Here is a 12,477-nt window from a genome sequence, read left to right as displayed (position 1 = left end):
TTTGCCTGACTGCCAGTAGCTTTACAAAAACAGTCAGGGATAAGGCAAAACATGGAGGGGTATTCCAGATGACAGAAAGGGGAGAGCAGAAGCAAGATGGGTACACCAGCTAGCCACATGCAAGGATCAAATCCCGGGGAAAACCCAAAGGGTTCAGAAGGGAGTGTTAAACAGCAAGACAGGAGAGGAAGCGTGACACGCACCAATGACAGGAAGATCTTCAAGAGCTGAAAGGGCTTGAGGAGGGCTGGCTGCAAGGGCTGCAAGCTGACCACAGGGGAAGGATCAAGCAAAGAACAACAGCAAAAGTGGGATGAGGGTTGCCAGGAGCAGGAAGGGCAGAGCAGTACAGGGCTGAGGAGGAATATCAGTGAATGGACAAGAGGACAGTGATGCTGTCCCGTAGGCAAGAGCTGCTCCTGAGAGGGCTGCTGGGCGAAGGGCAAGGCCGAAAACCAACATCTAAGAGGCCGCTCTGGAGGGGAAAAGCCCAAGCACCCAATATTTATTAGCAACACTGCTAAGGCTCTTCCTTCTAGCAAAAAACAGAGAGTTTCCCACAATTTTCATACTGTAAAAGACCTTAAGAAACAGAAGAGCAGATGTGAAAGGATCAAGACCTGGTCATTTCTCTGGAACTCACCTGCAGGGGCAGCACCTGGATTCCCCTTAAACTGAACTCCCTGGACATTCAGGCCCCATGGCTCCCTTGCCTCCAACCAGGAGATGAGAGCAGGTTTGGTGAATGGCCCCACTGCAGAAGAGAAAAGAAGGGGACGTGACTGGACAGTAGATGAATCAGGCAGAACTACTCTCCAGGACACTCTCAGGCCTGAGCTCCTGATGGGGAGGAGGGGAAGCCCAGGAGGCCAGTGGAGGAAGTCTGGGAGGATGCCCAGACAGGGATTTCTTTCTTACAGTTCTGAGCAGAGACAAAGTAATTCAGTTCAGTCACTCAGTCGTGTCTGACTCTTTGTGACCCCATGAACTGCAGCAAGCCAGGCCTCCCTGTCCATCACCAACTCCTCCTGGAGTTTATCCAAACTCATGTCCATTGAGTCAGTGATGCCATTCAACCATCTCATCCTCTGTCATCCTATCATCCCCTTCTCCTCCCGCATTCAATCTTTCCCAGCATCAAGGTCTTTTCAAATGAGTCAGCTCTTCGCATCAAGTGGCCAAAGTATTGGAGTTTCAGCTTCAGTCCTTCCAATGAACACCCAGGACTGATCTCCTTTAGGATGGTTGGATCTCCTTGCAGTCCAAAGGACACTCAAGAGTCTTCTTCAACACCACAATTCAAAAGCATCAATTCTTCAGCACTCAGCTTTCTTTATAGTCCAACTCTCACATCCATACGTGACTACTGGAAAAACCACAGACTTGACTAGATGGACCTTTGTTGACAAAGGAATGTCTCTGCTTTTTAATATGCTGTCATATTAAAAAGTCATAACTTTTCTTCCAAGGAGTAAGCGTCTTTTAATTTCATGGCTGCAATCACCATCTGCAGTGATTTTGGAGCCCAAAAAAATAAAAGTCAGCCACTGTTTCCCCATCTATTTGCCATGAAGTGATGGGACCAGATGCCATGATCTTCGTTTTCTGAATGTTGAGCTTCAAGCCAACCTTTTCACTCTCCTCTTTCACTTTCATCAAGAGGCTCTTTAGTTCTTCACTTTCTGCCATAAGGGTGGTGTCATCTGCATATCTGAGGTTATTGATATTTCTCCTGGCAATCTTGATTCCAGCTTGTGCTTCTTCCAGCCCTGCGTTTCTCATGATGTCCTCTGCATAGAAGTTAAATAAGCAGGGTGACAATATACAGCCTTGACGTACTCCTTTTCCTATTTGGAACCAGTCTGTTGTTCCATGTCCAGTTCTAACTGTTGCTTCTTGACCTGCATACAGGTTTCTCAAGAGGCAGGTCAGGTGGTCTGGTATTCCCATTTCTTTCAGAATTTTCCACAGTTGATTGTGATCCACACAGTCAAAGGCTTTGGCATAGTCAATAAAGCAGAAACAGATGTTTTTCTGCAACTCTCTTGCTTTTTCAATGATCCAGCAGATGCTGGCAATTTGATTTCTGGTTCTTCTGCCTTTTCCAAAACCAGCTTGAGACGAGGTAAGCCACAGACAAAAGGACTGCTAGGATTCTCCAAAACCAAGTGACAACTCAATCAGTTAAATCAGCTAACTTTTTTTGAGGCCTGAATAAACCAGGAACTTGACACATATGACTTTTAATTTTTATAGTATCTCAGCAGGACAGGCATTATATCTCCATTTTTAAGAAAGAAGACTGAAGTGTAATGGATTAAGTGATTTGGTTAGTAGTGAGACAGACAAGACCCAGACCCAGGTCAGGACCCCTTCCTGGCACCACAATGAGAACTAAGGAGGCAGAAGTAGAGGCAGGTGGAAGATGGCGACAGTGAAACCTTACCCACAGAAGCCATGTTTCCATAATTCTCTAGCATCACATCCCTGTACAGGTTCCTTTGAGAAGCATCCAGCAATCCCCACTCATCCTGGGAGAAGGTCACCTCCACATCCTTGAAAGTCATAGTCCCCTGGAAAAAACACAGTCCGATGCCTGAGAACCACTCCACAGCTCCCAGCTTTTAGGGTGGGAAAGTGGGGCTGGCTCAGAGTACAGGATGGATCTGGTCAAGGTGAAAGGGAAGGTAATCGCCCAGCACAAGAGCTCTGGCCTCCAGGGGGACAATCTGGTCTCTGGGATGTGGGGTCACTGGACAGAAAGACCCAGGACAAGGGAGAGCTGCAGATACCCCATTAGGCAGCAACGGTGGGACAGCAGGAAGGTTCAAAGGTCCTGTGGCTCACCTGAGGCTGGGCTGTCACCTGGTTGCCTGGGCATCCCTCCTTCGGGCAAAGGGCAGGCACCTGTGTAGCAGGAGGATCTGAAGAAGAAAGAGCTGTGAGAAAGGGCAGCCCGGTTCCAGCGTCCCACTGAGAAGCCCACTCTTCCCCCCACATAGAGGACTCCTGGGCCCCGCAAGCAGGTATGGGCTGTTTTAAACACCCATTTCAAATTTCCCCCATGTCTGCTGGGGTCAGGGAGCAGGGGGTGCAATGGGGGGAGAAGTCAGGTACATGTGGGTCACAGAAGGATAAAAAGGACACAGAGCTCAAGGCCAGGACAAAAGGGATTCCAGTGAGAGGACAGAGGGTGGAAAGATGGTATCATAGGAGGTTTGGGAAGTGTGGCACAGGCTGGGATCTTAGAGCCGGGCAGCAAGTACCGGGTTGCCCAGCCAGGAAGTCACGCACTCCTATTTCATAGGGAGGCTGCAGGTGGTCCCCCAGAGCCGAGCCGCTCCTGAGAGGTGAAGCAGGGGGCCATATCTGTGCGGCTCGCAGGGCTCCTGTGCCCATCCAATGCACATCTGGGCTCTGGGCAGGGGCTGGGTCCTGGCAAGAAGAAAATGTTGTGAGAGGATCCCTGTAGGAATCAGAAAGCACACGCAGAGAACAGGCCACCCGGCTGATCTCTAAAAGGCAGAGGCCCAGGAAACGGTGAGCCGGGCCCTTTATCACCTACAGGCAGAACAGAAAGGAGGACCAGAAAGCCCAGGGAGGATCCCCCTCACCCCTCCACCTCCCTGGGCTCCAATAAGGGCCATGCAGAGAGAGGCAGAGCTGGATTCTCGCTCAACATAGGAAAGCCCCTAGTCAGTCAGTGAGAGGACTGCTGTCCCAGCCTCGGGTGCTACAGTGATGCCTGCCCCCTAGCCCTCAGCCCCCAGAGGTAAACTGACAATGGTTCACAGCAGAGCTGCAGCCGGATAGTATCTACCAAGTGTCGGACACTGCTCTAGGTAACACTATGCCAAGTGAGCTCAAAAAGGCAGCAAGACTCCCAGGCCGTAACCTGAGTGAAAGAATAATACCTCTGGAGTGGCAATGCTAACTGTGAGTGCCAGCTATAGAAGCACAGAAGAAAAAGTCTCAGGAGCCAAAAAAAAAAAAAAAAAAGGGCAGTGCCCATGAAAGCCGAGACCTGGAGATGCAGCCTTTGTGCTGGGACTTCAAAAGTTCTGGTCTTTGGAGGTAAGGCTATTCCTGACACAGAAGTAAGCATAGGAAGCTGCAGTCAATGAACTTCAGTTTTTCTGGTCCTGGGCCCAAAACATTCTCTGTACTGATTTGGATGGATCTTAGCCTGAGCCATTAAATATCTAAGACACAGCTACAGACTGAAGATGATAAGCCATCATAGCAGTTTATCTCCTATTCCTCCCAAACCCCACCAAAGGGAGAATAAAGCAACAGGGAAGCACAGACAAACGACTTTAAGGACAAACTTCTCAGGCACCAGTTTCTCACATTTTGGTAAGTCTGATAAATACGGGGATTCTGTAAGTTTATATGCATCTTGAGTATTTCTGCTCATTTTTTAGAATTTGGTAGGCTTTTTACCAGCCTGTTTTCAAATTCGTAACTAACTTTCAACTAGATAACCCCTTTCTGCTCATTTGGCTATGTTTTCATGGATTTTTAAACCACACACCTTGTCCTAACTGATTTGAATATACTCGAGTCACAATTTTGTACCTACTGTGTACCTTATTTGCTTTAAAAGTTATCTTTAGGTCATTTTGAACATCTCACTGTTTTTGGTAAAAATTATAAATGTTCTTTTAGTTTTTAAAAAATAGTACCCAATACTGAGCAAAGAAGTTTTCTCTTTTAACATCTGTTACCATATACTGCTGGTAGACCATGTTCAAAGACCACATTCAGATGATTTATTGATCTAATTTTTATTTTAAATTTAGGGGAAAAGTGTCTTAAACTTTTGTTTCACAAATGTTAAACATAAACTTTCATTTATGAAAATCATATATGAAGAATTACACATATATATAAAAATTTGTAAAAGTCTACAAAAAAAGATAAATACTGTTTAAACACAAAAACCTCAAAGGTAGGAGAAGCACCGAGAGGTCGGCCTGTGTGGGGCAGAGGAGCACGTGGGGTGCACTTGAACTGATCTGCTGCTCCACTGCCGGCACCAGACTGTCAGCTCTGTCTCCCAGCACCAAGCCCAGGACGGGCCCACAGCAGGCACTCAAGTGTTTCTAGCCCCAGGCTGCCCCTCACCATTCATCTATCCCATTTCCCCCACACAGAACAAATCTTCAAAAGTTTACTGAGAAAGAGATAAGATGACACATGTAGACTGCTCTTCTAGGTCTCATCAATATGTATTTAGAAACCAAGGATCGAGACACTAATTTTCCTACTTCTGAGCAAGAGATAACCTCTAGTTTACACGTAGGTACCAAGTCAAGTTAGGTATGTGGAAATACCCTTTGTGTAAGTCAATGTGTCCAAAACCTCATTACTGCTATTTTTGGATACTTGCAGACCCTCTTCTTCCTGGAGCTTATATTCCCCTGTGAAGGAGAAAGGAGCTGCCTGCTAATGGTCCTTGGCTTAGGGTCCAGTTCTTTTCTGTTCAGGTGCCATGGAATGAGAAGGGAAGGCTTCCTGTGAACTCCTCCATGGTGAGGGTTCAGAGGTCCAGCCCCTCCCCCCACAAGTGGACTCTGGCAGATAGAGCTCACTGGGCACCGCACACTGTCTCACACTCACCCTCCATGGTGTCTCATCAAAGTCCCTCTGAAGCTCTTCCAGCAAGGCCACAGCCTCCCCACCACTCTCAGGGTGATGCAGCTGCACCCAGGTCCGGAGCTCCTCTGGCAGGATGCTCAGGAACTGCTCCAGCACCAGCAACTCGAGGATCTGGGCCTTTGAGAGAACATCTGGCCTCAGCCACCAGCGGCATAGCTCCCGGAGCCGGCTCAGGGTCTCCAGAGGCCCAGAAGACTCGTGGTAGCGAAGCTGCCTGAAGAGCTGGCGGAACAGCTCCTGGCCAGGACGGTTGAGTGTCTGTGGTCTGGCAGCCGGCACTGAAGTGTAGCTTTCATCCTCTTCTTCCTTCTTTACCATCTGAAGGCGTCCTCGCTCCCTGGAAGCCTTGGCCTGAGCTGGATGGACAGCGTACCACCTGCCTGGAGGCATCACTCCTGCTCAAGGTCTTCCCAGCAGAGTGCTACCAAGTCTGCGTTAGTTGTGGCTATCACTGCCGGGCCCTTGAGAGTATCTTTTCAGCACTGCTGGGGACAACGCCATTTGCTGGGACATCAGAAGTCACTGGCGAGAGACTGAAATAATCAATGTTACCATTCAGGAAAGATGTGAGAAGGAAGGTGCAAGCAGATGCTGTTAGATCATCTTTGGATTTATGAGAAAAGCACCTATGAACATTTGCATAGTGGAGCCTGTCAAGATCAAGCACACCAGGAAAAGGGATATTTGCGGTTACCAGGGGCAGGGGTGGGGACCACTGGATGAAGGCAATCAAAGGCACAAACTTTCACTTATGAGATAAACAAGTACTAGGGATATAATGTACAACATGATAAATATAAATAACCCTGTTGTACATTACACATAAAAATTGCTAGGAAGGTGAAAATCCTAAGAATTTTTATCACAAGAAAAATCTTTTCTATTTCTTTAATTTTCTATCTAAATGAGATGATGAATGTGCACTAAACTTATTGTGACAATCATTTCATGATGTACCTCGGTCAAATCATTATATTGGCCACATTAAACTTATAGGGTGCTATATGCCAATTATATTAAAATAAAACTGGAAGAAAAAAATTTTTTCATTAAAAAAAAACAATGGCTGTTTCTACGTAATAGAAATGAACAAACCGAAAAAAGAATTGGCCTGCCAATGCAGAGGACATGGGTTCCATCTCTGGTCTGGGAAGATCCCAAATGCCTCGGGAAGCCCATGTACCACAACTACTGAAGCCCTGTATCATAACTACCGAAGCCAGCACAGTCCAGAGCCCATGTTCTGCAACAACAGAAGCCACTGCAAATGAGAAATCCAAGCACTGCAACTAGAAAGTAGCCCCCATTCGCCACAACTAGAGAAAGTCTGTGTGTAGCAATGAAGACCCAACAAAGCCATAAATAAATAAAAATTTAAAAAAGAAAACAAAAACATTAATTTGAAAAGATAAATACACACCAATCCTCATAACAGCATTATAAAAATAGCCAAGGCATGGAAGCAATCTAAGTGCCCATTAACAGAGGAATAGATAAAGAAGATGAAGAGTATTATTCAACCATAAAAAAGAATGAAATTTTGCCATCTGCAACATGGTTGGACCTGGAGGGCATTATCCTTAGTGAAATAAATCAGAAAAAAAAATACTGTATGTTATCACTTAAATATGGAGTCTAAGAAATGTGGGCTCTAGAAAATGAAAATACAATATAGAATCTAAAAAATGAAACAAACGAATGTAACAAAACAGAAACAGAACAAACTAGTGGTTACCAACTGGGAGAGGGAGGGGTGGAGGGGCAAGATAAAGGTAGAGGATTAAGAGATATGAACTGCTATATATAAAATAAGCTACAAGCATATATTGCCCAGCACAGGGACTACCACAATATTTTATAATAACTTTGAGTGAGAATAATCAATTTAAAAAATCATATCACTAAAAATAAAGAGAGTAAGTTGGAAGATTCACATGACAAATTTCATTACCTTCTTTATAAAAAAAGGCTTCCCAAGAGGCTCAATGGTGAAGAATCTGCCTGCCAAAGCAAGAGACGTAGGAGACGTGGGTTTGATCCCTGGGTTGGGAAGATCCCCTGGAGGAGGAAACAGAAACTTATTCCAGTATTTTTGCCTCGAAAATCCCATGAACAGAGGAAAGTGGCAGTCCATGGAGTCACAAAGAGTCAGACACGACTTAGCAACTGAGCATGTACTTTATAAAAAAGCTTCAAGACACTGTGGTACCGGCATAATGACAGACATATAGATCAATGAAACAGAACTAAGAGTCCAAAACTAACCCATATATCTATGGTCTATTTAGTTTTAACAAGTGTACCAAGACCACTCAAATGGGCTAATAATTGTCTTCTCAATAATGGTACTTGGACAACTATATATCTACATGAATGGAATAAAGTTGGATAAGGTGGTAACCAAAGTTAACTCAAAATGGACCAAAGACCTAAACATCAAATGCCAAAACTATAATATTCTTATCATAAACTCTTAAGTGCAATATTTTGTGACAACAGATTAGTCAAAAGATTCTACCAATTGCATACCACATGCAAAAAAAGAAAAGAAAAAATAGATAAATTGGACTTTATCTAAATTTAAAATTCTTGTGCTTCAAAGGGTACATGAAGAAAGTGAAAAGCCAATCCACAGAGAGGGAAAAAAAATCTGCAAATCATATATCTCATAAGGAACTTGTCACTAGAAAAAATAAATAACTTACAATTCAATAATAAAAAGATAATATAATTAAAATCGGACAAAGCATCTTAGTAGACATTTCTCCAAAGAAAATATAAAGATGGCTGAAAAACACAAAGGATACTCAACAATAGTCACCAGAGAAAAACAAATCAACACCACAATAAAACACCACTTCACATCCACTCGGATGGTGAGAATCAAAAAGTCAGAAAACAATATGTGCTGGTAAGGATGTGAAGACGGATAGTGGAACACTCACACATTGCTGGTGGGAATATAAACTGTGCAACTACACTGGAAAATAGTCTCATCATTAAGCTAAACATCCAGTTACTATTAATACTGACAACTCCATTCCTAAATAGACAGATACAGCTGTCCTTCAGTATTCACAGGGGATTCACACAAAAACCAAAATTCTAACTAAAGACTTAACTTCAAAAATAAATTTTAAAAAGTAATAAGAATCCTAGGATAACCAAGGACTTCTTAAGAAAATCAAAGGAAATAGGTGACATATGACTAGGTCTCTGTATTTTAACACCTCTTGCTCAAAAAAAAGAAAAAAGAACAAAAGCACAAACCAATGGATAGACATGTAAAGGTAAACTGTCACCAGCAAAGGTAATTTGAAAGTCTGCAGTAGACCTAAAATGTCATGTTACTTATGCCCCTGAAACTTCACTTCTAGGAAGCTCCCTGGAAAAGCACCTGTACAGGTATTCAGGCATTTACACAGGTGTTTACTAAAGTACTCTTTGTAATAACTTAATATTGGAAATGACCTATTTGTCCATCAATACAACTAAATAAAAGTGTAGCAGTTTATAGACTGAAACACCATACAATAATTTAAAAGACTGTACCAGACCCTTAAGCAACAATATAATTGTTTCACTGTTGACTGGGTGGTCAGGCTGTGCAGCTAAGATTAAAAAGCAGATAAGTGAAAACCACAGAAGAGACCAGAACATAATTTTAAGTTGCTGAGAACGGACAAAACACACAGTAGGCTCCAGTGACACAGTTTACTTACAGCAAGAGAAGAAAATATGGGCTTCCCTGATAGCTCAGTTGGTAAAGAATCCGCCTGCAATATGGGAGACCTGGGTTCGATCCCTGGGTTGGGAAGAGCCCCTGGAGAAGGGAAAGGCTACCCACTCCAGTATTCTGGCCTGGAGAATTCCACAGACAGTCCATGGGGGTCACAAAGAGTTGGACATGACTGAGCGACTTTCATTTCACTTCACTTCATAATAGAGTAGGACCTCGGCCCCCCTTCTGAAATACAGAAAGCGGGGTGGGCCTGGAGGGCCACTGACACATGCACCTAAGAAGAAAAAAGAGGTATAAACACCGAACCAGGAAAGATAGTCCCTCAAAGGGCTGGAAGTACAGCGCAGGCTGTGAGAATTCAATTTCTTTGCAAGAAAATGTCCTCAGCCAGAGCCTAGTATTACCGTGCTATGCAAGAGAGAAGAAGTTGCACCTAAATTTGCTGTTTTTCCCAACAAACATAGAAAACATAAGCTAAATTAAAAGAACATCCTAGACGTAGCTGGAGAAAAAACTCTAAAATTCTATTTACATGTAAGTATGTCTAGGTATGATGTATATATAAGCACTCGAAGGATTTTTAAACCGCCAAAAAAGGATTTACAAAAACTCTTACTGACAGTGGAGGTGGAGAGGTTGGCAATAACAATTAAAGGAGACTTTATTTGCAGTGATTTGATTTTTTAAATTTATGTACGAAGTCTCTTTTCTAAGACTGTACATCAAAAATAATGAACGCAAATATCCCAAAATGTAAGAAGAGGTTTACTCCTATGTACTGCCTGCCAGTTAGTTTCTTCTTTATACTTTTTGTCTTTTCCCAATTTCCCCAAATAAATTAAGTTTCAGAAATTATAGTTATGAACTCTTTTATGTCTTAAAAATAAAACACAACTTGCTTATACACAAAAAAGTTCCCAACCCTTGGCCATCAACGTGTTTTCCACAGTTATCCCTTCTGGCAAGTGTGACTAGAGGGTTTTCCCTTCCTATTTTTCTATATTTCCTAAACTGTTCAACATTATTTCTATAATCAGCAAGGTGACCAATAATTCTGTTTAAAAAACAAAGCAACTGGAATTCCCTGGCGGTCCAGTGGTTAGGACTCAGTGCTTTCACTGCTGGCCCCAGGTTCAATCCCTGGTCAGGAAACTAAGATCTCACAAGGAGTGCAGCAAAAAAAAAAAGAAAGAAAGCAACTGAGTATTAGTACCCTGCACTGAAAGGTGGCCACTAAGCAGAAGAGGCTGCACATCCTTGAAGGGGACTTGTAAGTATATCTCAAGCAACTGTAAAAGGAAAAAGAAAGCTAGCTGACTGTTGACCCAGTTCTATTTAAGCCACTCAATCAATAACCAAACCAAAGAAGGCAAGCAGAACTGAGTACACGTCAGACAACAATTGACAACTGAGGCACAGGACAAAAGAGAGTAAAATGCTGCCCAAAATCACAACACGCAAAAGAAAGCAAGAAAGAGCGTGTTAAAACTAAACAAAGCCCAAAAAGTCTATAAAGAGGTATTCATGATGTACCCCTATGTCCAAAGCAGCACTGCTCATAATAGCCAAAACATGCAAACAACCTAAATGTCCATCGACAGATGAAGGGATAAAGAAGATGTGGTACATATGGTACAATGGAATACTACTCAGCCATAAAAAAACAAAGAATTAGTGCCATTTGCAGCAACATGGATCCAACTAGACATGATCATACTAAGTGAACTAAGTCAGACAGACAAAGAAATTCCACACGGAATCACTTATACATGGAATCTAAAGTATGATCCAATGGACTTCCCAGGTGGCTCAGTGATAAAGAACCCGCCTGCCAATGCAGGGAACACAGGTTTGATTCCCTGCCTGGGAAGATTCCACATGCAGCAGAACAACTAAGCTTGAGCACCACAACTACTGAGCCTGTGCTCTAGAGCCTGGGAGCCACAACTACTGAGCCCACATGCCACCACTGCTGAAGAGCTCGAGTCCTCAAGCCTGTGCTCCACAACAAGAGAAGCCACTCCAATGAGAAGCCCAAACACCCTCCACAACTAGAGAAAAGCCCGTACTGCCACAAAGACCCAGAAGAGTCAAAAATCCACAATAAAATAAAATAGGACACAAATGAGTCTACCTGCAAAACAGAAACTGACTCACAGACATAGAAAAAAGACCACCTGGGGCTGCTAAGGGGGAAGGAGGGAGGGGGACGGATGGACAGGAAGTTTGGGGTTAGCAGACGCAAACCATTACATTTAGAAGGGATAAACAAGGTCCCAGTGTATAGCACAAAGAACTATATTCAATATCCTGTGATAAACCATTAATGAAAAGAAATATAAAAATAAGAAAAGAAATATGCTCGGCTATTAGCATAACTGACACCATCACGGGCCCATTCAATTCCTCCCGTCCCTCCACTGACCCTACCTATGACTGTACTACAAGGTAAGTCACTTTTCTGTCATCAAGGGCTTTGAAGTTAGCAGACACTTTTTTTTTGGATCATTAGTTCTAGGCGGCCGCAATGCTCTGTTAGTCTCCAAACAATGATGAAGACCTTCACTGCCATACTTCCACTGCCTACAAGACTAGTCAGCCATTCATAAAACCTAATTTAGCAATGCACTTCCTGTTTCCAAGCACATGCTCCCACACCCTAGGTTAACTATAAAACTGTCCCAGTGGCCCCTCAGCAGCACAAAATGCAGCTGCAACTGTTTCCAGTTTGTCCACCTGATCTCACCATGTGAGTTAATGACCCTCTAATAAACTGACCATTGATTACACGGAGTTACCTGCCTAAGTTTTCAGTCTCAAGATACCTTCTCAGTTCAATGGGCATTTCTCATTCCCTCTGTCCTCCAACAGAAGTCAGAGGCAGTCAGCAGGCCTTGGCACCGGTTGTAAAGTGGCCCCATTACTCAGCACACAGAGTCATGTGACAGCGTGAGCAGACGATGGTCATCTTCCCCGGAAAGGGTGGCACCCTCCACCTCCCACCAAGCTAAGAAAATTTAAAGAAATCGTTACTTCGACCAAAAGCCAAGCACAGACTCAGCAAGTATTTCCAG

At 43.6% G+C, this 12,477-nt stretch overlaps 1 protein-coding gene across 4 annotated transcripts in view; it reads right to left on the bottom strand.

Moving 5' to 3' along the window:
- Positions 1-12,477, bottom strand: part of ZNF445 (zinc finger protein 445) — a 32,623-nt gene that overhangs the window by 5,913 nt on the left and 14,233 nt on the right. For 2 of the 4 annotated variants that reach the window (XM_055414486.2, XM_088831987.1), the window contains exons 2-7: positions 7,613-7,719; positions 5,623-6,194; positions 3,267-3,435; positions 2,848-2,924; positions 2,447-2,573; positions 644-754 (exon numbers count right to left, since the gene is read on the bottom strand). In XM_055414486.2, the coding sequence (XP_055270461.1) occupies positions 644-754; positions 2,447-2,573; positions 2,848-2,924; positions 3,267-3,435; positions 5,623-6,051 (913 nt within the window). In that variant the 5' untranslated portion in view covers positions 6,052-6,194; positions 7,613-7,719. Of the gene's footprint in view, positions 1-643; positions 755-2,446; positions 2,574-2,847; positions 2,925-3,266; positions 3,436-5,622; positions 6,195-7,612; positions 7,720-12,477 lie in introns of those variants that run through there. The other 2 variants (XM_055414487.2, XM_055414488.2) reach the window with 2 other exon arrangements.

This window comes from Moschus berezovskii, chromosome 24 (assembly GCF_049115385.1).
Source record: "Moschus berezovskii isolate FMDL1 chromosome 24, NW_MosBer_1.0, whole genome shotgun sequence".
NCBI classification, from domain to species: domain Eukaryota; kingdom Metazoa; phylum Chordata; class Mammalia; order Artiodactyla; family Moschidae; genus Moschus; species Moschus berezovskii.
This window is presented reverse-complemented; position numbering and strand designations above follow the sequence as displayed.